We start from the raw sequence: 27,500 nt of genomic DNA on the forward strand, positions 1-27,500 counted from the left end.
TTCATAATTTTAAACACTTCAATCACGTCACCTCTTAATCTTCTTTTGCTTAAACTGTAAAGGCTCAGCTCTTTTTTATCTTTCCTCATAATTCAACCCCTGTAGCCCTGGAATCAGCCTAGTCGCTCTTCTCTGGACCTTTTCTAGTGCTGCTATGTCCTTTTTGTAGCGTGGAGACCAAAACTGCACACAGTACTCAAGATGAGGCCTCACCAGTGCATTATAAAAGTTGAGCATAACCTCCTTGGACTTGTACTCCACACATTGTGCTATATATCCTAACAGTCTGTTAGCCTTCTTAATGGCTTCTGAACACTGTCGGGAAATCAATAGCTTACAGTCTACTATGACTCCTAAATCCTTCTCATAACGTGTACTCTCGATTTTCTGACCGCCCATTGTGTATTCAAACCTAACATTTTTACTTTCTATGTGTAATACTTTACATTTACTGACATTAAATTTCATCTGCCCAAGCCTGCATGCTATCCAAGTCCTTCTGTAATGATATAACAGATTCCAAATTATCTGCTAATCCACCTATCTTGGTATCATCTGCAAACTTAACCAGCTTGTTACTTATATTCTTATCTAAATCATTTATATATATTAAAAATAGAAGCGGCCCTAGCACTGACCCCTGTGGAACACCACTCTTAACATCGGCCAGTTCTGATGAGGTTCCTCGCACCATCACCCTCTGCTTCCTGTGTCTCAGCCAATTCTGCACCCATCTACACACCACACCTGAACTCTCACTTCTTTTAATTTGATGCCCAACCTCTCATGTGGCACCTTATCAAATGCTTTCTGAAAGTCCAGATAAATAACATCATATGCTCCACTTTGATCTTATCCTTTTGTTGCCTCCTCATAGAATTCCAGCATGTTAGAAAAACACGACCTCCCTCTTCTGAACCCACGCTGACTGTTCAGAATAACTCCTGTCCTTGCCAGGTGTTGCTCAAAGTTATCCTTAATAATTCCTTCCATTAATTTTCCTGTGATGCATGTTAAGCTTACTGGCCTATAGTTGCTTTACCCTTCTACCCTGCACCAAGATTTGAGCCATGCATTAAGCCTTCTAATCTCCTCAATCTTACCTGGACTGGAGCGTGGCACAGGCAGAACTTCGGAGAAGACTAATTTGTCAGTTCTGCTCCTCAGCTTGGCACCTAACTCCTTGGCCTATAGTTGCTTGGATCTGCCCTGTCACCATTTTTATATAATGGGGTGGTATTTGCCATTTTCCAGTCCTTTGGAATCTCTCAAGTGTGCAGTGACTTCCTAAAAATATGTGTCAAGGATTTACATATGTACTCTCTAGCCTCCTTAAGAACTCGAGGGTAAATATTATCTGGTCCTGGTGATTTGTTTGATTTCAGCTTATTTAATCTGAGCAGCAATTCTCCCTCTACAATTTCCAAATCCCTCAGTACCTCCTTAGTAGTCCCTATTACCTCTGGGAGGTTATCCACTTGCTCAGTTATAAACACCTCAGAAAAATGTAAGTTTAGGGCATCCGCTATTTCACTGTCTGTATCTTTTAATTCCCCTTTACTATTTCTGATGCACTTGACCTCCTTCTTGACTGTTCTTTTACTACTAAAATACTGAATCTCTTAGGGTCGTCTTTCACCTTATCTGCTATATTCCTCTCCAACTGTCTTTTAGCCTCCCCGATATCCTTCTTAATGGTTGCCCTCATGTTCTCATATGCTCTACGATTCACTTTGCAGTCATTAGTCTTATATGCCTTATAAAGAAGTTTTTTCCTTTGCAACTTCTTTTTTAAATCTTTATTAATCCACAGTGGAATTTTTTTTAGTTTCCTATTAATTCCAAATTTAGGTATGTATCTGTCCTGCATTACATATAAAACATTTTTAAACCTGTTCCACTGCTCCTCGACTGTCTCCACACTTAAAAGCTTATTTCAGTATATCCTACTTAGACATTGTCGCATATGCTCACAATTAGCCCTACCAAAGTTAAACTTAACAATTTTAGTCTTTGCATCTGTACACTTACAAAATACTGAGAATTGTATTACATTATTGTCACTTGACCCTAGTGGTTCAATCACCTCTACACCCTCAATTCTATCCTGATTATTACAAAATACTAAATCCAGACAGGCTTCACCCCTTGTTGGTGCTTTAACATGCTGTGTTAGAAAACAGTCACTGATTACTTCTAAAAACTCCTGCTCTTGTGCTCCTCCATCTGCAAGGTTATCCCAGTTAATTTTTGGATAATTAAAGTCCCCCATGACTATAATATCTCCCTGTAAACTTGCCTTTTTGATATTACTAAAAAGATGTGTTTTGAAATTACTGTCTGAATTGGGTGGTTTATAACACACTCCTAAAATAAGATCTCTTTCCCTAATATTTTCCAGGTGAAGCCACATGTCCTCACTAAGATGGGGCTCATCATCCAACTGAAGAGGACTTACATTTAAATTCTGTTTGGCATAAACAACAACCCCACCTCCTTTTCTGCTCTGCCTATCCTTCCTAAAAAATGTGTATCCCTCTATGTTACACTCATCCCCATCTTTGTTATTTGGCCTGGTTTTCGTTATTGCTATAATATCATAATTATGCTCTGCTACATACAACTCCAACTCACTTACCTTATTTTTAATACTTCTAGCATTAAGGCAACCTATTTTTAATGTGTTACTCCTTCTACATTTAAATGTTTGCTTAGAATTTACATTACTGTGCATTTTTATTTCTACACCATTGTTTGTTCTTCCATGTATAGATCTAAACCTGGCCTGTCCTAAACTCCCTGCCCCACCATTCCCTAGTTTAAACAATCCTCGACTAGCCTACACATACGCCTCCCCAAAACATTGGTGCCCCTCCAGTTCAGATGTAACCCGTCACAGTGGAACAGGTCCCATCTGTTCCAAAAGGAGTCCCGATGCCCCATAAACCTTTACCCTTCTACCCTGCACCAAGATTTGAGCCATGCATTAAGCCTTCTAATCTCCTCAATCTTACCTGGACTGGAGCGTGGCACAGGCAGAACTTCGGAGAAGACTAATTTGTCAGTTCTGCTCCTCAGCTTGGCACCTAACTCCTTGAATTTGGATCGCAGAACTGACAGACTACCCTTATGTATGTCATTTATTCCAACATGGACAATAACAACTAGATCCACCCCCGCTCTGGCCAAGAGCCTATCCACCCTTCCAGGGAGGTCTCCCACCTGTGCTCCCGGAAGGCAACACACCGTGCGAGACTATCTCTCTCTCTCGAGCACACCTGTGCTTCAATCCCCCTAATGATTGAGTCCCCAAATATCACTACCTCTCTCTTTTTGGGAACTGGTTTTGAGGTGGCCCGTTGGGGTTCCTCATCCCTACCTACCACCTCAGAATTATCAGAGACACCATCCAGCTACGCAAGGACATGATAATGGTTTGACACTTCTAATTCTGGGGTTAATGACCCCGGACAGTGTGCACCTTTTACCTTATGCCTTGTGACCGTGACCCACCTATTTCTACCTGTCTGGTCTGGAATCTCCTCCCGCGCCACCTTGGGGGTGCACACTATCTCTCTAAAGGACACCTGGGCCAAGTCCGCCAATTCTCTATTATAACGCAGGTCAGCAAACTCCTCCTCCAGTTCAGCGACCCTGAGCTCAAGGTGCTGGATCAGCTGGCATCTCTTGCAGATGTACCCCTCATAGACAACTGGCTCTTCCAAACCATCATCTAAAAAGTCCAATATCCAACAGGACTTGCATTGCACTGGCTTCATTATTAAAATTTGATTTGGCATTAGTAAACTGCATTAACTTTTTTTTTTTTCTTAAAATTAAATTTCTTCTTCTTTCGGCTGCTCCTTAACTTAAATGATAAAACTAAGATCTACTACAGATATTTTACACCTTCTGTTCCCTTAAGCTCCTGTACTGTTCTCTCTCTCAGCTGCCTACTATTTGTCTTTCTATGAGGTTAACTTTACTTTTCTCTGTCGCTTCTCCTTACTTTGCGCTCCTCTTACTTATAAGTGCTCCACTCGCACTGTTTGTATTCCCCCGTATTAATGAACCCTTACTCTGTCACCCACTTAACTGGTCTATTTCTGGACCGCTAAAGAGTGTTTAATCTAAAATAAACAAATAAATAAAGGTTTACTACCTTATTTGCTCCTACAGCCCCTTGTGCCTGATCAGCGTCTTAACGATGGCCGCTTACCTGCGCACCGCTGAGCCTTCCCCTTTTACTGCTTTGAAGTCAGCCACGGCCTTTTTTTCTTTTCCTTTAAACTAAGGAATCGCTGTTATGACGACGCGGTTATTTGCTACAAATGCCAATATCAGTTACTGCTTCTTTCTACCCTACCTCCTCAATGCTAATTCAAATACAGATAACAAGAACAGGTACAGGTACAAGTACAAGTAACTTTTCCACCTCCAAACACCCAGCTACTTTTGTTCTTGTGCAGGTGAAAAAAAAGCAAAAAAAAAAAAAAACCCCTTCTAAAGAGAAAAAAGCTTTAAAAATTCCCACACGGTTCCTTATCGGCAACCAAAACCCAAGTTTTTAAGAGCAAAATGTTATTTTTTTTATTTAAATCACACACCACAGAACAGACCAAAAACTCTCAACAGCCTCTTGTGTTTGCAAAGCACATGTCAGACACGTGACCATCTATCTATCTATCTATCTATCTATCTATCTATCTATCTATCTATCTATCTATCTATCTATCTATCTATCTATCTATCTATCTATCTATCTATCTATCATTAATGCACTGTGTCCTAGAAAATTCAACACAGTGGGTCTCATTAACAGTTGGAGGATCCTTATTCTTTCCAACATCACACACAGCTATGCTGTACTTGAATTAGATGGCAGTGGCACAAAATGCTACTGTAGAAACCCTGCTGAAAAAGAGAATAGGAAAGGTTCATGGGTTCATATTGATGGCAAATCTACGAAATATATATTTTAATACATATATAATCTATAAGAAGTGTCAGTAAATGCAACTATGAAAAAGCCAATTTAAAAAATTGGCTTTTAGGTTTTTTTTTTTTATGTTCCATGGCATTACTCCGCTGTATCTCCATTAGTAAAGCATTCCAGATTTTCAGTGCATAGATAACAGTAAAAGGCCATCTAGCCACATCTTTTATATTTAACATTTGGTATTAGAAGCAAAGCAGTGTTCAAGGATCTAAACTTACAACTGGGAAAGTAAGGGGTTAGGCACTCCAAAATGTAAGAAGTTGTAAGGTTATTCAGAGCTTTTTATACCCTTAATACTGTAGTATTTTGAAATCAATTTCAAAGGACACAGATTACCAAAATAATAGTGCTAGGACCGTTGAGATGTGCTCAGATTTTCAGGTACTGGTTGAAATTCCTGCTGCTCTATTCTAAACTAATGGCAACTGATTTATATATTTTTAGGTAGTCCTTTTAAGAGTGTATTACAGTAAGCTTGACTAAAAACAAAAGTGTGAAGTCATTTTTCAGAATCTTGCACTGCTATAAGAGGTCTAACTTTTGCAATGTTCCTTAAATGAAAAAATGTAGTCCTAGTAATATGGTTAATATGCAATTTGAAGTTTTGATCTGAGTCCATAACAACACCCAAAATCTTTTACTTTTGCCTTCACTTACTGTGCCAAGTTATCACTTTTTACATTTCTGCCAGCAACTAAGATTTTAGTTTTTTCATTGTTTAGCTTGAGAAAATCAATACTCATCTGTTCTGAAATGTAAATAAGACATTGAATCAAAGGGCTCAGAGCTTCAGGGTCATTTGGTGCAATTCAAGTCAAGTCAAGTTGGGGAGAATGCACTGGTACAGTGCGTTGCCGCACCCACTACACGTCGAAACAGCTCGGGATCCCGGTTGGCAACTCCCCAGGCAGACACGCGGTCCAGTCCTACCCTCCAGAAATGACACTCTATCTGCTGCAGCCAGGTATTATGTGGGCGACCCCTTGGCCTGGTCCAGCCTCTCGGGTCCCCAACAATGAGAATCTTACGAGCCGGATCACCCTCGGGGAAACGTGCCACATGGCCGTAGTGCCGTAACTGACGCTCCCTCACAATGCAGGTAATGTGCCTCATTCGGGACTCCATGAGCAACTGCTCATTCGACACAAAGTCAAACCACTTTGACCTTCGTCCTTTTGCATAGATATTGGAAGCACCACACACCCCTTTCCAGCGACCTCATAACCCCCCATGCTTTCCCAATCCGTCTACTGACTTCACAGGAAAAGTCACAAGAGACATGAATGTCACTGCCAAGGTAAGTAAACCTCTCAACAAGGTCAACACTTTCTCCGCAAACAGACACACTGCTGATGGCTGTGCCCAAGAGGTCATTAAAGGCCTGGATCTTGGTTTTTATCCAGGACACTCACAAGCCCAGACACTCAGACTCCTTACTCAGTCTCTAAAGTGCTCCGATCAGAGCCTCCATTGACACAGATCACAGCATCGTCCGCAAAGTCAAGATCCGTGAATATTTCTTCACCAACAGATGCCCCACAGCCGCTGGACCCCACGACCTTGCCCAACACCCAGTCCATACAAGCATTGAACAGAGTAGGAGCAAGAACACACCCCTGACGAATCCCAGAATCAACTGGGAAAAACACAGAGGTCCTGCCTCCACTCTGCACAGCACTCACAGTACCAGTGTACAGGCCAGCCATGATACCCAGCAACCTCAGGGGGATCCCACGAACCCTCAGGATGTCCCACAGGGCAGCTCGATCAACTTATTCGAATGCTTTGCGAAAATCGACAAAGGCTGCAAAGAAACTCTGCTGATATTCGCGATTGTGCTCTGTGAGAACCCTCAGTGCCAGGATGCGTTCGATGGTAGACTTCTTAGGTGTAAAACCAGACTGTTCCGGTCGCTGGTAGGTGAGCAAGTGATCATGGATCCTATTGAGGACGACCCTAGCTTGGACCTTACCCGGCATCGAGAGTAGTGTTATCCCCCTGTAGTTGCTGCAATCCAGGCTATCACCCTTTCCTTTCCAGATAGGGACGACAAGTCCCATTTTCCAGTCAGTTGGGATGATGCCAGTCTCCCAAATGGAAGCAAAGATTGCTTGCTATGCCAGGAGGACAGCCTTACCACTAGCCTGGAGAAGTTCACCCTGGATACCACAGATCCCTGCAGCCTTCCCCCCCCCCCCTCAGCTGGTTCACCACCTGTGCAATCTCAGTGAGATTGGGTGGTTCACAGATAATTGGAGGATCAGCCTCAAGATCCATGGACCCAGAGATATCCAATATCCTAGCCGGAGGATCAGCTTTGAACAACTGCCCAATGGGTCACAACTGCAGTGTCATCCGTAAGGACCGTTCCATCAGCTGCCCTGACTGCGACTCTCCGAGGTACAGATTCAGATGTGCATAATGCTTTGATTCCTGTGTAAGCAGGTCGTGGGTCGCTAGACCACAGATGGTGTGTCACTTGCTCATTTGGTGCTATAGGTAAGTAAAGCTGTGTGCCATTCTCATATGTGTGGTAGGTCAATTTGTGTTTCAAGATCATTTGGTCTAATGGGAGTATGTAAATTGAAAATAATAGTGGGCCCAGAATAGGTCATTGCAGTACAGCATGTATTATATCATGGATCGTGGATCACAACAACTAAAAAAGACTTATCTACTTATATAATACTGAAACCAATTTAAAACACTACTAGAGAGACCCTAGCTAAGGTGATTAATGAGAATACTGTGCTCTGTGATGTCAAATGCTTTGCTTGAGTCTAAGAGAAGAGGAACATATATATTGTCTGTGTCAGAATTAGTCATTCACTACTTTAACCACTGCAGTTTCTGTGATTTTGTCTAAAACTAGACTGAAACGTATCAAGAACAGAATTTTTATTTAAATTATCATTTTACTGTTGAAAAACTGCTTTTTCTAAAATGTTTGTTAAAAAAACGTGTTATACATACTGTAGGTTGAAAATTGACAGACAGACAGAGATGCCAATATTATTATTCTTGACATTGACCTGAAGTTTAAACACTGCAGTCTTCAATCATGGAAGACACCATTTTTTAACAACGAGTTAATAACTCAAGTACACTTTGAATTAACACAACAGAAACGTCTTTGAAAAAGCTTACTGGGAATTGGTCAAGGACACATGTGAAAGGTTTTAGTTGAGTAATTATTCTATGAAGTTCAGGTAAACCTTTTAAAGTGAATAAATTTAATTTAAAGCACACAGAGGTTCAACAGTGTTTTTTTGGGTGTGGGTGTATTATTTTACATCTAATATTGATTATGTATTGATTTAATAATGCTGCTAAAGTCTCACTTATTTCACTTGAAGTTTTCAGGAGGCATTCCATTGACTGTGCTGGGTTTAGAAGACAATCAGTGGTTAAAATATTATTCTTGAATTTCCTGCAATATCATTTATAATTTTAGAAAAATATGACTATCTCTCAAGATGGACTGCTGCATTGTAATCAACTATACAAGCCTTCAGTATTTTATAATAGACTGTCAATTTAGATTTTCTCTATTTAAACTCTGGATTTTGATAGTCTGTCCTAAGTTTAGACAATAATAATAATAATAATTCATTACATTTATACAGTAATCCCTCACTATATCGCGCTTCGCCTTTCGCGGCTTCACTCCATCGCGGATTTTATATGTAAGCATATTTAAATATATATCGCGGATTTTTCGCTGCTTCGCGGGTTTCTGCGGACAATGGGTCTTTTAATTTCTGGTACATGCTTCCTCAGTTGGTTTGCCCAGTTGATTTCATGCAAGGGACGCTATTGGCAGATGGCTGAGAAGCTACCCGGCTTACTTTTCTATTTCTTTTGCGCTGACTTTCTCTGATCCTGACGTAGGGGGATTGAGCAGGGGGGCTGTTTGCACACCTAGACGATACGGACGCTCGTCTAAAAATGCTGAAAGATTATCTTCACATTGTGATCTTTTGTGCAGCTGCTTCCTGAAACGACATGCTGCACGGAGCTTCGCATACTTAAAAGCTCGAAGGGCACGTATTGATTTTTGATTGAAAAACAAACTCTGTCTCACTTTGTCTGCTCCTGACGGAGGGGGTGTGAGCTGCCGCCTTCAACAGCTTACTTTGTCTGCTCCTGACGGAGGGGGTGTGAGCTGCTGCCTTCAACAGCTTTGTGCCGCGGTGCTTCACATACTTAAAAGAAAAACAGCCCTATTGATCTGTTTGCTTTTCTCTATCTCTGTGACATGATCTGCTCCTGACAAGCACTCCTTTGAAGAGGAAGATATGTTTGCATTCTTTTAATTGTGAGATGGAACTGTCATCTCTGTCTTGTCATGGAGCACAGTTTAAACTTTTGAAAAAGAGAAAAATGTTTGTTTACAGTGTTTGAATAACGCTCCTGTCTCTCTACAACCTCCTGTGTTTCTGCGCAAATCTGTGACCCAAGCATGACAATATAAAAATAACCATATAAACATATGGTTTCTACTTCGCGGATTTTCTTATTTCGCGGGTGGCTCTGGAACGCAACCCCCGCGATGGAGGAGGGATTACTGTATAGCGCTTTTCTCAGTACTCAAAGCGCTACAATGAATGTGTCTTAGAGCGTATTTTAGCAGTGAAAGATTTTTAAATTTTTGCACGAGTTACAATGTCAGCTGTGGCTCTAACCTTAGTATTAAAATTTTCTTACTGGTTACTTTGCTGACTGCATTAAGGCAATCTAATATTTTACCTTTTTTGTCATATGAATCAATAGAGGTTAATCTTACACTTATTTTTGAGCTGAATTTAAATATTGAATCTGATCTTCTCTGTCATGCAAGGATTTGTTTGTGATACATAATTAAAATTTACAATGTTTATTTACACCAGGGTTCTCAAACTCCAGTCCTGGGGGGTATTTTTTGTACGTGGATTAGTCGTTTAGCCGGAGGTAATTGTTGACGATTTGGCCTGATCCTGGATCTGTCGGTTTTTCGAAAGTCTTGCTGGAAGTGTTGTCATAGCAACACATCCTAATCCTCAAACCTGCTCGGAGCAGGTTTGTTCTACATAAACAAGGATTAGTTTACACACGTAATCAGTGACGATGCGTGGAAGTCATCCAGTCATGGCTTCGGCGTTCATGAATGAGCAACCAATTGATATTGGTGCGCAAATTATACGAAGAGAATTTCATATAGAGAGGGTTTTGCGCGATCGGCAAGATCTTTTATTTCTCCCGGAGGAAATTCTTTTCGAAAGATACCGCTTTAGCCGCGGGGGAATATTATACCTCAAAGATTTATTAGCACCTTATATTCGAAGTTAAACTAGGCGAAGTCGGGCTCTCACAACCACACAGACAGTATGCATTGCTTTGAGGTTTTTTACAAGCGGCACTTTTTTATATACTGTAGGTGATGCGGAAAATCTAACTAAAAGTGCAGTTTGCCAGGCAATTCGTAAAGTCTGTTTGGCTCTGAAATATTTCCTTTGGGTTTTCATAGTGTTTCCTGGACACCTGCGTGTGCAGACAATAAAAGAGGCGTTTCATGCCATTACAGGTAGGTAATACACAGGCTAAAACACCCACAGTTCCATGAAGAATCTCAATCAGCCTAACATTGTCATTACTAGGATTTCCAAATGTGATTGGGGCACATGGGACTGATCAGAGTGGAGTTTGATCAAACATTATTTGGAAAATGTACCTCTCCTCCTGATGAATAATCAGACACAGTTGCTTCATGAAATATTTGACCTTCGTCAATATCTCGTTGGTCAGTGTGGTGTTATGGGTCCACAGCTCTCCCAGCAAAGGCCGTTTTTATTTAAATAAAATTAGCGAGGGGCTTAGCGAGGGGGCGTGGTGGCTGTAGCAAGCCGCAGGGCGATCTGCAGTGTGGGCGTTTTTCACCTAAGTGCACAGGTGAGAGACTGCCCACATCCGTGATCGTTCCTGTGGCTAATGGGCTGCAGCTGCTATGTCCTCTCCGTATATAAAGAGAAGCGTGAGTCGGTTAGGGAGAAGTAGAAAGAAAAGAAGTAAAAAGACAAGTAAAAGAGAAGGAAGGAAGGCGGCAAGAAGGAGAAAGCCGGTGCGTATAAGCACGTGAGCGCTCGCAGGCAGCGGTGTGGAAGCCTAGGTGTTAGGCCGACACCCAGGAGTCGTAGTAGTGGTCACTCCCGCTGAGTGAACAAGTAGCGGGGGTGACCAGTGAAGGGCGACTGGCCGTGTAAGGCCAAGAAGGCAGCGGGAGTCGAGAGGCTTGTGAGTAGGAGTCCCAAGGTGAGCGTCCTGGCCCTTGGATTAAAGCTAAGTCTCGATCGGGAGAGCGGAACCGAAGCCAGGGTTCGGGGAGCATCCAGATCAGTTGTGTGGAGAGAAGGCCAGCTGCAGAAAGGGCGACTCTCCTGTTGCGTGGCCCCTATGGGAGAAGCAGGAGAGCTGCCAGGTAAAGGACACTGGGCTTTAGATTGATTTTAAAGAGACTGCCTTCAGTATTGCTTTGTTTTAACCTCGTTTTAAAGGAATGTTCTATTTATTTATTTTAATCACCACGTTTCATTTAATGGATTATTTATTTATTGAACATTGCATGACTGCACTTTACTTTGAACGTTTTGTTTTGGATTGTTTAATAAAAGCACTTTTGCACAATTATATATCATCCCCTTGCTCTATTGTTTATTGCCTCACTGTTTAGCTCATCGGTGACTTTACCGACGGTGTTGGGTTCAAGAGCTCCCTAACAGGAGATGGGAGCATGTTGCAGAACCCGCATCGTCACATTTGGTGGCAGAGGTGCGATTTGAACCCACGCCTCCTGAGAGACATCGTCACAGTCAGACACAGGTTCAAGGGATATGACATTCCCTGCAACTGACCCAACAAAAAAGAGGGCTATATGGAACATACCTATGGCACACATCGAGGACCAATATATGCAATGACCATCCTTTACCTGAAATGAAGTGACCACTGCATAATGCCACTGGTTCTGAGGAGGAGCTTCCCCCTGGAATGCCCTCAGAAACAGGGCGAAGGGGCATTTTGCTGGAGAGCCAACTCTTCTGCAGGGGTTAGGTCTGGACCACATGGACCTCCACCTGTTTTTTGCTTGTCTGCCTTCTTATTAGCTTTAAAATTAATGTTTTTTATATTATATATGATTATTTATGTCAACAATTCTTTAAATAGTTATATACCAATATTTACCAGTTTGAAATATATTCTTGTACTTCACTTTAACCTGTTCCCATGTTCTTCTTGTTCTCACGTTTGATCTGGAATTATGACATATTAAATAATAATTAATCTGACACATAGGAAATGAAACGTTGCATTCAGTAAGTACAATGCACAGTACTTAGCGTTTAATTTGTCGGCCACTTTTTGCCAGCTGTCTTTTCTGGTTTTGGCTGCTTTTGCAGTGTTACCCCTTGTGCATATTAAATCTTGAAATTCTTCATGTCCTTCGAATAAAAGGTCTTGCGCCGCGTGTGTGAAAAAAAAAATGTGCCCGTTCTTTCGTCATTTTGTTACAGCCTATCAAAGACTTGCTGATCAAGTTTTCTAGACTCAATATATATGGGCTTTTCACTCAGTGCAGGCGCACGCATTCATCTCGCATGATTAGATCCAGCTAGACTAATCTAATACACGGCTGCGTTTGAAAAACTGACCTATCCCGGATTAGTGTCACCGGCATTAACTTATCCAAGATGAAGCACCTGATCTCAGATGATTTAAGCGATGTACGAAAAATACCCCCCTGGAGGGCTTCAGTGGCTGTAGGTTTTCATTCTAACCCATTTCCTAATTAGTGACCTGTTTTTGCTGCTAATGAACTTCTTTTGAGCTAGTTTTAATTGACATGCTCTTGAAGACTCAGACCCCTTAAGTGTTTCTTTTTCCTTAATTAGCTGCCAAACAATAATGAGACACAAAATGAACTGAAACATGACCAGCAAACTGTTACCATCATACAATATCTGAAAATAAAGAGAGATGAAGGTCTCAGGAATGTTGATCTGCTCAGGTCCACAAAACATTTTAACAGTGCTCTTAGAAAAAAGAAAATCAAGAATTTTGGAAATGTATGCTATTGCACAATGAGTGTAGCAACAAGCCATGGAATTAAAGAACAGGTTTAATTAACAACAAGAATCAACGTCTAATTAAGCAACTGCTTGGAGTGAAATTGGTTGGAGTTTAAGGCCCTGACTTAGCTGATCTTCTGTTGGTCACTCACTTGGCATTTCATTTCTGCTTGGGTGCCATTTAAGAAAAGAAATGAAGCAATTAAAAGGAATGATGAAGAAATTCAGGGAAACAGATCTTAAAAAACAAGTCAATAAAAATTAACTATAGTAACTATAACTATAGTTTACTCTACATAATTTCTCATACCAACAAAATTATGATAAATTCTATTAAGCGTTTTGGTCATCTAGTCATTTATATATGTAGCTGGAAATCCTTAAAGATAGATAGATAGATAGATAGATAGATAGATAGATAGATAGATAGATAGATAGATAGATAGATAGATAGATAGATAGATAGATACTTTATTAATCCCAAGGGGAAATTCGCATTCTGCAGCAGCAGCATACTGATACAAAAAACAATATTAAATTAAGATTGATAATAATGCAGGTAAAAACAGACAATAACTTTTTATAATGTTAACGTTTACCCCCCCCAGGTGGAGTTGAAGAGTCGCATAGTTTGGGGGAGGAACGATCTACTCAGTCTATCAGTGGAGCAGGACAGTGACAGCAGTCTGTCGCTGAAGCTGCTCCTCTGTCTGGAGATGACACTGTTTAGTGGATGCAGTGGATTCTCCATTATTGACAGGAGTCTGCTCAACGCCCGTCACTCTGCCACAGATGTTAAACTGTCCAGCTCCATGCCAACAATAGAGCCTTCCTTCCTCACCGTTTGTCCAGGCGTGAGGCATCTTTCTTCTTAATGCTGCCTCCCCAGCACACCACCACGTAGAAGAGGGCGCTCGCCACAACCATCTGATAGAACATCTGCAGCATCTTATTGCAGATGTTGAAGGATGCCAGCCTTCTAAGGAAGTATAACCGGCTCTGTCCTTTCTTACACAGAGCATCAGTATTGGCAGTCCAGTCTAATTTATCATCCAGCTGCACTCCCAGGTATTTATAGGTCTACACCATCTGCACACAGTCACCTCTGATGACCACGGGGTCCATGAGGGGTCTGGGCCTCCTAAAATCCACCACCAGCTCCTTGGTTTTGCTGGTGTTCAGGTGTAGGTGGTTTGAGTCGCACCATTTAACAAAGACATTGATTAGGTCCCTATACTCCTCCTCCTGCCCACTCCTGATGCAGCCAACGATAGCAGTGTCGTCAGCGAACTTTTGCACGTGGCAGGACTCCGAATTGTATTGGAAGTCCAATGTATATAGGCTGAACAGGACCGGAGAAAGTACAGTCCCTGTGGCGCTCCTGTGTTGCTGACCACAATGTCATACGTGCAGTTCCCAAGACGCACATACTGAGGTCTGTCTTTAAGGTAGGTGGTGAGCAGCATAAACAGGTCACTAATTAAGAAAAGGGTTAGAATGAAAATTTGCAGCCACTGCAGCCCTCAAGGACCAAAGTTAGAAGAACCCTGATTTACACTATACAGTACATACATGCTCTAATTGTCCCACCTAAAAGTCAGAAGTGTACAATTTTCTACTGTACTTGCCTTCAGGATTATCCCTGTTAATGGTTCTGCTAATGGAGTGTGGTACAACAGTAAAAACAAGACACTGGTAGATATTTTTCAACCAGCAGAAATTTTTGGATATCATTTTTACTTCTGTTCAGCACATCAGAATGCCACCTTTGTTACTTGTTGCAAAGGTAATGCAGTGACATGTTTGTGAGTTCTGTTACCTTCTGACACATGTAACAGGTGTCTGGTCACACTTACAGGTAATCTAACTTAGACACCATTAAAATATCCGACTACGCCACCCAGTTTTATTAAGAGACTGGGAACTCCTGAAATTTACCAATAATAGCACACAGGTTTCTTTAAATTGTGCGTTGAGTAAACACACAATGAAAGACACAACAGTAATTTCAGAAAAAAGCAACAGTAAGTTCTATTACACAAGACAATATAAGGTACATTAAAAAGATAAACGAACATAACAAAATCTAAACATATCAGGAATTAATTTCGTTTTTTTTAAAAAAGGAAAACACACAGTCCACACTCTAAAAGTCCGTTAAAAACAAGAATTGGAGGATACAACCTTTAGTGGTGCAGAGTCCAGTTGGTGCACTGTCTTACCCCAACACTTAATTGTTCAACTGTCCATGGATGCACTCTGTTCACTGGACACTCGTTCCCCTACAGAAGTTTTGTCAAATTGTTGAATCCCTGTCAGCGTCTCTTCGTTGTTCCTTTTTCTTCCACTCTGGGCTCCTTGTGTTGCTGGGACCTAGGCACGCCTCATTTCTCGTCTGTCAGCTTCGCTTGGTCCTTTCATGCGGATTCCCTCTCTCGCTGAACCCACATCCGGCGTCTCTTTGTGGAGCTGTCTCTTCCTCCCTGGAAGTGTTGCCGTCCTTGTGCCTCACGTCGTGCCAGCCAGGTACCCTTGTCTGCCTGCAAGCCCCTCCGAGTGTCTTGGCAGCGTTTTCTGTCAATATTGTCAAACATGTTAATTTCAGGTAAATGCAGATATCCTCCAAGGTCCAGACTTCAAAGCGGTGACTGCTTTGCAAGACAGCAAATACCTACACAAACAACCCTGACACAATCAGTAACTGGATTATCCAGGATCCTCCAAGGAAGCAGCAATTCTTTTATCACACGTGGTATTGTTTGTATACTCAACCAGCCAGACTTCAAAGCGGTGACTCCTTTGCAAGACAGCAAATACCTACACAGACAACCCTGACACAATCAGTAACTGGATTATCCAGGAAATCGAAAAACAAGGTCCCCTTCTGACACACATGTGGCAGTACAACTGCTGGGATGGAAAAAGAAAGCGCAGATGGTAGCCAAGGCTGCCCTCGCACTAGGATAATGGCACATTTACAAACAAAAGGAAGAACTGGTTAGGAAACAAAGTGCAGCTCAGTTCACACAAGCTTCACATGTAAGCAGCATGTAGCCTACATGTCCTAAAACTGATAGTGTGTTTGCTTGAGTGTTTGAATTTATATAAACATGTGTATTGCAAAAAGTCATACTATACTAATAATTGTGGACAATGGAATCATATGACAGCAAGGATCCTGCTATTTTTGTATTATTAATGTTAAAATTTGTGTTTTAAGTTGTTATAATTTGTATTGCTTATGAACATGATCACACGTTAATTTTTTTTCTTGTCAAAACATAATTTACAGCAGTCAGTTAAATACTTATGTGGTCATCATACTATAAATTACCACATATTCTGCAGAATGTTCACATATTATTGTATTTTATGAAAGTTAAATCACTGAGCAACTAAAAATAATGTAGAAATAAAAAATGTAGTAAAATAAAGTACTATAAACCAGTGGAAATTACTAAGATGTTGTCAGGACAGAGTGCTATTAATGGAAAATAAATTTGTGATGTGACTTATTGCATGCATATACTTTCCATAGTCTAATATTCACTGCTTGCAGTGGGAAGGGATGCACTATTTTTCCTTTTTGCCTAAAATGCACCAGCAGTAAATATTAATTCTGGCACTTCTTACAACACACAACTCCAATCCCTAGACCCCAATACCTGCCAAACCCCACCTCTGGACCTCTGGAGCTGTTTTTAAATATGATCACATGTTTTGACTTTCAGGGGTGACCATTCTACCACTCCCACAATTGTTGAAGAAGCCAATAAAACCAGTACCAGTGGTTATTTTTTCCTTTTCAGACACTGATGAAAATGATAATAAGGCAGTCCAGAATTAAGCATTAAGGAAAATCAGCACATGCTTAGAGTACAAAGGGAAAAAGGGAACCACAGAGTGTTTAAAAAAAGTTATAAGTAGGCAACAATAAGCATAGTTTGTACATCTTTTGATCCAGACATGATGAAATGCAATCAAATTGAAGAGTGCTTTTGTTTCATAAATAATTATGTTTCTTCTTTAGAACATGTTTTTGAAAAATTTTCCACCAACATGATTTGTTGTAGAAAGTGGATTTTGAAAATCAGTGGTGTAACTGGTTTGAAAGCTTTCTTTAGTAGGCTGTATTGCACGTCTCGGTTTCATAGTCTCTGCTGAGGCAGTAGTCAGTCAATGGAGATGTACATTTTTTTGGTTTGTCATGATATAATTTTTCTTCATATATTAATAAACATATTTTAAAGGTAATATTAAAGTCTAGTTAGAGTTGGGTTTTTTTGTTAAATGGGGAATAAAAGAAAATAGGAAGAGTATTTCTTTGAATATTTCTTGTTGTCACTCATTTCTTTTTTTTACTATATAGTCTATACAGTACACATAGTTTCAAAGGTTTGTTGTCTTTTTAATGACAAGTCTACTATATGTGTATTTATTTCTTGTTCAGATCTTTTTTATTATTTTCACAATAACGATATTTTGACTATACTTTAATTAGATCAGCTAACTCAGTTCATTCTTTAAAAAAATAACAACTTAAATCTCATTTGTTCAGGAAAGAATTTAATTTGCCATGGCATTCTAACACTTCTTTCAGTGTACCTCTCTGTTCAGGTGGTTAGGATGATTTGCATTTCTATCACAAATTACGTTGTAACATTTGTATTTATTCTGGTGTATTTCCTGTTATTCGAATTCAAAGCTTTATATTTCCTGTATTTATTTATCTTTATTTAGTGTTCTATTCTGGCATTATTTTGTGTCCAATGTTGTGTATTTGATCTTTTTTATGCTTTTTCCTATTGTGTTTTGAACAATAGGGAAGCACTTTGAGCACAGGAAAGGTGCTATATAAATAAAATGTGTTATATTATTATTATTATTATTATTACTTTAGTTGATTAAATTAGACGTTATGAAAATAAACATCACAGTTTAACTACCCACTGTTTACCAATGTAACTATGCCAGCAGAAACACCTAAACTGGATTCAGTCTGAAAAGTATATGCACATAGATTTGACTGTGATACATTTCGTGACTGTGATTATATGGCAATATAATTAAAATGGAGTTTTTACCATACCACTTGTTTTATCTTGGTAGAGTAATATATTGCTCTACTTTCCCCTATTGTATTATTAATATGCAGCCTTTGTCAGAATGCCTCTAATCTCACAGACTTACCACTGTTTATTAGGTATTGTACCATATAACTCCTCCCCACCTTCCCTTCTATATCTATAACCTCAGGCAATTAGGTATAGTAAAAGACAAGCAGGAGTTAAGTTACACATAAAATAATGTATTATTGATAATATTCATAAATAATAACAATATGCAAAGTACATTCGAATATTGGCAACCATACAACCTGATTATATGGTAATGTGTAGTTTCAGGCAGCACACAGACTTGTTAGTTACTTAAAAATGTCTCTAGTTAAAGCATCATTCAGCTTTCTTCAGAACAGGCTGCATTCCCTGCCTCAATATGGCTGCTGAGTTGTGCTCTCCATTGTGTTGTCTTCTTCAGTTCATGGTGTGATGGTCTTCATCAGTTTGGTAAGAGAGATACTTCTTCATCATCAGAGGTTGGTAAGAGGGAGAGAATGTGGTTGAACAAGCAGATTTATAGATTCTCTGTCCAACCACTAGAGCCAATAGGACATCGTGGTACTTAAAAGCTTCTGATAGAATCCAATTCCAAACAGCCATGCTTCAGACCAATGGGGTAAAGACAATCTTAACACCTGCCATCCCCCAAAACCATTTGTTAAGGTGCAGTTTGGCTTCCTTGCGGGGGTTGAAAGACTTTAGCAGAGAAACACTCGCCAAACTGGTTTAGGGCACATCCCCCCCATCTCCTGTCGTAAAATTCAAAGAGACCCATTCCTAAAGGGGGTAAACATGAATACTTCTCACTAATGTAACACTAAATTACATTGTTTTGCCTAAATTACAAATAAAGACATACAAAATATTTATCAAGTTATATGCAAAATCTTACATCACAACACCACTCAACCATAGATCTGGCAGTGGTCAACAAGAATACTGGAACTTCCCTTGCCTTGGTATCACTTTTTCATTCCAGAAGTGTTCTGAAGAAACCATGCTTGTTGCTAACTGCTATAGGATTTCCAGGCAAAAAGTTCAGATATGAATCCAACAAATGAATTTTTAAAGATGTAAACACATAAATATTTACACTCTGAAATCTGATTACTAACTAGCATAAAGCACCTCAGACAGGGAGCAGGGTCCTGACTCAGTGTTCAAACATGTTACAGCCTACAAACTCCGGCACAACAAAGTTATTTTACACATCTCTAGAAAGCTAAAAAAATGAGTTAAAGGTACCATCATCTGTCTAATTTGGTTATCATGGGGAAAGACTGTTTCCAGCAGCATTTTAAACTGTGACAATTCTTTTTTGTTCAGTCTCAATTTGTTGCATGTTGTTCCAGAGTGTGTGGCTTAGTCTGGAAGCTCTGCTGTGGAAGAGAGCTGGCCATCCACAAATTCCTTCAAATTATCAAAAAGACTACATATTTAATTAAAAATTGCCATCCTGCTCATGTTCTGTATGCTTGAAACAGCCACATGGGGCTGAAGATCTCAGAGTGGCATGTTCTCAAACTGGACACCATCTGTTGATTCCAGGGGGGTGATAAGGATCATTTTTTTAAGTAAAAATTGTGGAATTCATGAGGAATGAGCATTATAAAATTAAGGAAAACAGAACATTGCTGGTGAATTGCTATTGGTTTTCTATGCTGAATAGCTGATACCGTCATTGCTGATGGCTAGTGATTTGCCAAAGCTACCTTAGTTGTTACAGCTAACAGCATAGTCTGCATATTAGTGAACATTGCCGTTTAATTTTGAAAAAACGTATTTCAGAATGTGAGAACTCAAGATAATGTAATGGTGACCTTTCTGAATAGCATCATGATCAAATATTCTTAAAGAGCTGAGCCTTTACCTGAAATATACAAGATTCATATCAAAAGTCAGATATTGAACAATGGCCAATTATGAGGTCATTTAAATGATATTAAAGATCACATATACTTTTACAAGCCATATGGTGGAAGCTATAGAGAAACCTCCTATGAAAACTTTGATAGTCATCAATAACAAAAGCAGGTTTGTGTATTAAATTAACATTCACTTTCGTGGAGGGTTGTTCAGTGAATGCTGTGTATTGTAACAAAGGGATTATTAATCATCAATGAGCAAGCCTGAAGGACCAAAATGGAAGGTAAAGGCATAAGGTGGAAATTCTATGATCACATAAAGATCATGATTGTGAAGTAAAGTAATACCCTAAGTTCTTGTCTATAAGCCGGACTCATGTATTAGCCGGAGACCAAAAATCATACGAATTTTTAAAATAAAATCGTATCATAGATAAGCCGGACTCATGGATAAGCCGAACGTACTATAACCTATAACTAATAGAAGGGAGGGAGGTCAGTGGTCTCACTCGCGCCCATTTAATTTCTTTAAGGGGGGAGAGAGTGTGAGATATTGCCGTCTCTCTCACTCCCCGCATGGCGCGGTTGGAGCGGCCGGAGCGCGTTCTTTCTGCTCTGGGCGTCGCCGAGTCAACACGAGCGCGTAGCGGTCATTTAAATTGTGATTTTATATGTAAGCATATTTAAATATATATCGCGGATTTCTGCGGACAATGGGTCTTTTAATTTCTGGTACATGCTTCCTCAGTTGGTTTGCCCAGTTGATTTCATACAAGGGACACTACTGGCAGATGGCTGAGAAGCTACCCGGCTTACTGTTCTCTCTCTCTTGCGCTGACTATCTGTGATCCTGACGTATGGGGATTGAGCAGGGGGGCTGTTTGCACACCTAGACGATACGGACGCTCGTCTAAAAATGCTGAAAGATTATCTTCACGTTGCTATCTTTTGTAAAGCTGATTCCTGAAAAGACATGCTGCACAGTGCTTCGCATACTTAAAAGCTCGAAGGGCACGTATTGATTTTTGACTGAAAAACAAACTCTGTCTCTCTCTATCTCTCTCTTTGTCTGCTCCTGACGGAGGGGGTGTGAGCTGCCGCCTTCAACAGCTTTGTGCCGCGGTGCTTCGCATACTTAAAAGCAAACAGCCCTATTGATTTCTTTGCTCCTTTGAAGAGGAAGATATGTTTGCATTCTTTTCATTGTGAGACTGAACTGTCATCTCTGTCTTGTCATGGAGCACAGTTTAAACTTTTGAAAAAGAGACAAATGTTTGTTTGCAGTGTTTGAATAACGTTCCTGTCTCTCTACAACCTCCTGTGTTTCTGCGCAAATCTGTGACCCAAGCATGACAATATAAAAATAACCATATAAACATATGGTTTCTACTTCGCGGATATTCTTATTTCGCGGGTGGCTCTGGAACGCAACCCCCGCGATGGATGTATAAGCCGGACTTATGTATAAGCCGATATTCTATTTTTTCATTTTCACAACTTTTTTCCTTAGATAAGCCGCGGCTTATTGACAAGAACTTAGGGTACATCTGTATACAAAGTTCTAAGGTGTTATTTTAGTGAACAAATCATCAGAACAGGGAGTCGAAAATACGGGCCATGTGTACAGTTCCTTGTCTGTTACTCTGTGATAGAGATAGAGGAGATGCTTGCCTAGAAGGAATAGTTGTTGGAGAAGTACTCTTGCTTTTCTTAGAATATGTGGAAATTCCTATAAAGAAGCTGGTAAAATTGTTGATGAGGATAATGTGGCGTAATCTAGTCAGCCATGTCAATCCTCAACAAAATTCAGAATAAAATAATGAAATTTAATTCAAAATTTGGACAAAAGTTATATAAATATCCAATAGATCATCTGCACCACTTTATTGATGCCAGATACCTGGTGTCAAAAGAAAGAGCCATTCAGGTCATTGTATAGATCAAGAGGAATGAGGATTTGCAACAGATGTTTGTTTAAAAAAGTTAAGACAGCTCTAAAAGACAAACTGAACACAACTTTTATTTCCCGCTGTTCATGTGCCCAATCTGAGCACCAGCAGAAGAGTGACCGTTAGCTTTAGCTATTGGTCAGAGAAAAATTCCTCAAAGGGCACATGCAACTTGCAAAATACATAGGCTTGGTTAATTGACTTTTTTAAATGGTTCAGATATAAGTCGTTATGTGTGTGCGCCCCTATAATAAACAAATGGAAAATCTCTCAGATTGCTCTGCAATATAAAAAGTACGCTGAGGAAATGTATGGGCTAATGTTTCATTAACTGCAAAATAGCAGACTCAATGGAGTTACTGCCCCACAGCACGGTAACTCCTGTTAGAAATGCCTTCAGTGTTTGAATTTGCATAGCTTTCTAGTAATTATTTTATGCTTCTTTTGTGTATTTATGTGTGTGCTTGGTTGAAGAAAGGTATTAATAATTTTGTATTAACAAATTTTTGATATTCACTGTTATCTTTTTAAACAACCAACAATAAAAATGTACAGTAAGTATCCATAAGTACGTATTATAATATGTATGTTAAAGGAAAATAGTTTTAACAGTTGATGTGTCCTGAAAAGCATCCCTTACAAAAAGCATTTTTAATCACTTAGTTTGTGCTTTAATTTCTCTTTTAGAACACAATAAATCAACTTTTGGGTTTCTAATATGCAGAGAGATAAAAGTATGACTCAAAATATTTATGCTTTTATGCTGTTATTTGAATTCAGTTTACTTTTATTTATTGATCTTTTTATTTACAAACTTACAGCACTGTAAATTATAGCAAGTGTAATACACCTAAATCAAACACAAGTTAACATTCCAGTAAAAAAAAACACCATGTTGCATACTCTAGTGGCATAAATTACGTAAATATACATTTTGCAAATATGCTTGCAAACATATTAAATACAAAATCTAACTCTTTTGAAACACTTCGTAAACATTTTGCAATCCTTGTTGGTTGACTAAGTAAAAAAAAAAAAAACAATGTTCAATGTTTAAGGATGATGTACAGCATAGAACAAAGTAATGATCCAGATTTGCAAAATGTTCTTTTAAATTTCTTAAATGAACAAAATGCTAGTAATAATTGAAAATGAAAACAAAACATTGTTAAATGTTAAAAAGTATGACTACTAGTATCCTAACATTTTAATAAATTCTTGAAATGAAAGTAGAATTACAAAACTGTCTTCTGCCATCCTATAATTACTTTTCACTTGCTTTTTATAGCAAGATATATACTTCCACATTTAATAATTCTTACATTTAAATAATTATTACTCATAGCTGCTATCATTGCATAAGTCCCCATGTACATAAAACATTTTATTTGTGTAAGACTTGTGCATTGCCTTGCTGGCCTTGAAGCCATATCATCATCGTCATTATTATACAGTAAATGCAAGTAATTGCTTTCATTGAAATCATTCTATAATACACGGTAATACCACAAGTTGTACATCTGGCCTAATGTTTTCACTGATATCCTTATGTTTTGTACCTTTAAGTTCCTAATGTAGCAAAAAATATTCAAAAACTCCTTTGGGTTTAGCGTAAGCCCACAGAAGGTCATTACCTCTCCTGTCAGGCAGAATTATTGCCAACAAAAAAATAAATAAATAAACTGAACAAAGAGTTTGTTTTAAAATTTCTAATGAACATGCCCTTTCATCCTTAAAACAGTATTTCATGAACAGGCCAGATATTGAAGGCTATTTTCACTGAAGGTTGTTGTGCAGTTATGATTTTTTAATTGTGTGTTAAACTACATCATTTAAAAACAAATATCCCAGGTAAAAATGCACCCATTATGAGAGGTTCATTAATTTCTTTCCTGTCATATGTTCTCTTGAGAAACAGAGGTCTGGGTGTAACATTTTACACTGCTGTTTCCTGCATTCATAGCTACAGCTTCTGCCTCCCTTGGGATTCTGGCAGACTTAGGGGCTGTGTTAGTCAGTCTCTGCTCAGTGTAGTGAGAGGGAGTATGTGTGTGTATTTGCATGTGTGTGCGTGTGTGATTGAGACAGAAAAGGGAGGTGAAGAGAGGGTGGAGAAGCACTAAGAGAGAGAGAGAGAGAGAGCGAGGGGGGACTCAGCTGCTAGGGGGAGAAGACTGTCATTTGCTGCTTTCCTTTGCTAAGCTGATTTACTTGTTTAAGATTTGACCTTATGATCCCTTCAGTATAGTCCCCCACCTCCACACTTAGCATCATCAGTGCAAAGAGGAAACGCTGCTGAGCTTAAAAACAGTCGGTTGCTTTTTTATATTCCTTTTGCATTGTGTTCCCCTGTATAGATGTGTGGAGAAAATATCAGAGAAACACTAAGAATTTTCCTGAAGAAGAGAGAAACCTTCTAGAAGGCTACTTTGCATCCAAAGAATAAGGCACATTTTGTGTTTTTCCCTACACTTTCTGCCTTTTTCCTTTTTGGTTTTACAAATATGTCAGTATCTGGGAAGAAAGAGTTTGATGTTAAACAGATCCTAAGGCTACGCTGGAGGTGGTTTAGCCATTCGTCGCAGAGCTCAGCAGTTAGTGGAGGCTACATACAACAAGAAGGCTTTGAGCACAGAGGGACACCAGTTCACAACAGGCTGAAGAGTCATTCTCGGGACAGGAGTGGACTTCGTAAAATCAGCAGCCCCGTCCATAGCATTTTGGCTCCAGGACCTGGATCTACACCAGCAAGATTAGCAAGTCACTCGTGGCATCAACAGAATATACTAGAACATTTTCAGGGAAATGATGGGCTGTGTAAAATCAACAGTCAGGAAAATCCCACCTCAGAAGTATGCAAAACAGGAAAAGAGGATGTCAAATTTGTTTCTGAGAATCACTTAGAAGAATATAAAAAAGAAAGGTATGTGGTTTTTCATTCACTCAAGAATGAAGACAAGCCAAAAATTCTGCAGTTTAAAATGCCATAATTTTTGTAGAAAGCTACTCATACTTGACTCTGCATCATAAATAATAATGATTAACTGGAAAACATATAAAATACTGAGGATGTAGTGTAGTACAATAGTAGATACTAAAAACATGTATTCCATTTAGTTAATAGTTACCAAAATACAATATTCAGGGAATGTTTGTTAAATATTTTTGCTTTATTATAAAACATAGTACTGGTCTAATATTTTATGAAAACAATGCTTAATTTGTAGCAGAATACTAATAGATACTGCAGGGTGAATGGACATAGTAATTTCTTTTTTGAGACGACCCAATTAGTACATCATTGCTTCATGGTTGTGTAATATCTGCAGCAAATTATATAGCCTATAGGCTTTTTCTGTTCTTCAAATAATTATAATATTAGTGGATATGTTGGAAAGGTGTGCAGGCAGTGCTTCAACAATATATCATAGTTAAAAAATAATAAACATAGAATGTGATACTGCTGCTTTACCAGAATAAAACATGACTGTACTACTGCAGTGTATAATGAATATAAACAAAAAGGTCATTTACAGTTTTTATTTCATTGATTTAAGTATTGCACAGTAGTATTTTTCCATTATTTAGTAAAATGAATACTCTCTGCGACAACAGTCCCATTCCTTCCTCATAACACGTTTATTCTGCTAAATCTTTTTAGGTGTGGTTTTAATAAATAAGCATATTGAAAAAAGAATACTGTTGATAATGATGCACATTAACATAAAAAATAAAATAAGTGAACATTACAGTAAAGCCAAATAAGAGAATGCCTATGTGGATTCCTATCTCAGTATCACAAAATATGTAATATTAAGATAGAATTTTAGCTATATAAAAACTTGTTACTGATGAATGTTTATTATTTTTCTGAGTATGAAAAGCTAGTAAACAAAATGTCATGGAAACATTTTTCTATCATTTTTATTTACCACTATCAAATCTATAAAAGTACACTTTTATTTTGATGTTTCTTAAAACACAGAGACTCTTAGCTAACCTGTTGTTTATGTACAAAATAAGCCCAAAGCTCTCTTTTAATATATCTTAAACCATCCTCCTCCTTAATATCAGCCATTCTACTGTACTGTACTGTATGTAATTCTAAATATATGTATTCTAAATATTGACATACATTTGTATTTTCTTTAAATTTTTAAGGCAAATAAACCTGCTTTTGATATTTTGTATCCACCTGTATTTCATTTTGTAACATACATTAATGTTTATAACTGTACATGCAAGTCAAGCTAAAAACACAGAGATGATAGCAACACATTAATCTATACTAATAAAAGGCAAAGCCCTCACTGACTGACTGACTGACTCATCACTAATTCTCCAACTTCCCGTGTAGGTAGAAGGCTGAAATTTGGCAGGCTCATTCCTTACAGCTTACTTACAAAAGTTAGGCAGGTTTCATTTCGAAATTCTAAGCGTAATGGTCATAACTGGAACTTGTTTGACTGACTCACTCATCACTAATTCTCCAACTTCCCGTGTAGGTAGAAGGCTGAAATTTGGCAGGCTCATTCCTTACAGCTTACTTACAAAAGTTAGGCAGGTTTCATTTCGAAATTCTACGCGTAATGGTCATAACTGGAACTTGTTTGACTGACTCACTCATCACTAATTCTCCAACTTCCCGTGTAGGTAGAAGGCTGAAATTTGGCAGGCTCATTCCTTACAGCTTACTTACAAAAGTTAGGCAGGTTTCATTTCGAAAAATTCTTCGCGTAATGGTCATAACTGGAACCTGTTTTTTGTCCATATACTCTAATGGAGGAGGCGGAGTCACGTATTGCGTCATTACGTATTACGCCTCCTACGTAATCACGTGAACTGAAAACGAGGAAGAGATTTACAGCACAAGTCAAACGCGGGAATGAAGGTAAATGACGTTAATTGTTGACTGTCTTTTAATACTGTGTAATTGTTGAGTGTCTTTTAATATTGTGTAACCATACATATTAACATGTGCAATTAAACGTGTGCATCTACGGGGTGATTTCTCAGGCTTAAAAGCTCGCCTTTTATTAAAAAGGTAAATGCAAACTCTTTTCATTCTGAAGGGCACAAACCACGTTAGATTTCAGCCGTTAAACGCGCAAAAATGTCAGTACACCCGATAAATAAGCGCAACATATTATCAGTTGTATTGTATGCTTACAATACATATAGAAATGTGTTAATCGTTAACTAATATTATGGGATGGTGTTTTTCGACTCATGCCTTGATTTAAACGATTGCATGTCTTGGTGGGTTTGCGTAGCTTATTGTCAACTAGCAAAATACCCGCGCTTCGCAGAGGAGAAATAGTGTGTTAAAGAGGTTATGAAAAAGTAAAGGAAACATTTTTAAAATAACGTAACATGATTGTCAATGTAATTGTGTTGTCATTGTTATGAGTGTTGCTGCTTCACAAAAAAACAGATCCTTAACAAATTGCTATTGGGATATTTTC

General features: G+C 38.9%; 1 protein-coding gene across 4 annotated transcripts in view; it reads left to right on the forward strand.

Moving 5' to 3' along the window:
- Positions 1–27,500, forward strand: part of LOC114663090 (kelch-like protein 4) — a 638,922-nt gene that overhangs the window by 81,540 nt on the left and 529,882 nt on the right. For 3 of the 4 annotated variants that reach the window (XM_051935330.1, XM_051935331.1, XM_051935329.1), the window contains exon 1: positions 24,173–24,958. The exons of the other annotated variant lie outside the window; for it this stretch is intronic. In XM_051935330.1, the coding sequence (XP_051791290.1) occupies positions 24,540–24,958 (419 nt within the window). In that variant the 5' untranslated portion in view covers positions 24,173–24,539. Of the gene's footprint in view, positions 1–24,172; positions 24,959–27,500 lie in introns of those variants that run through there. 4 annotated transcript variants of the gene reach the window in all.

Source organism: Erpetoichthys calabaricus, chromosome 12, assembly GCF_900747795.2.
Source record: "Erpetoichthys calabaricus chromosome 12, fErpCal1.3, whole genome shotgun sequence".
Lineage (NCBI taxonomy): Eukaryota > Metazoa > Chordata > Cladistia > Polypteriformes > Polypteridae > Erpetoichthys > Erpetoichthys calabaricus.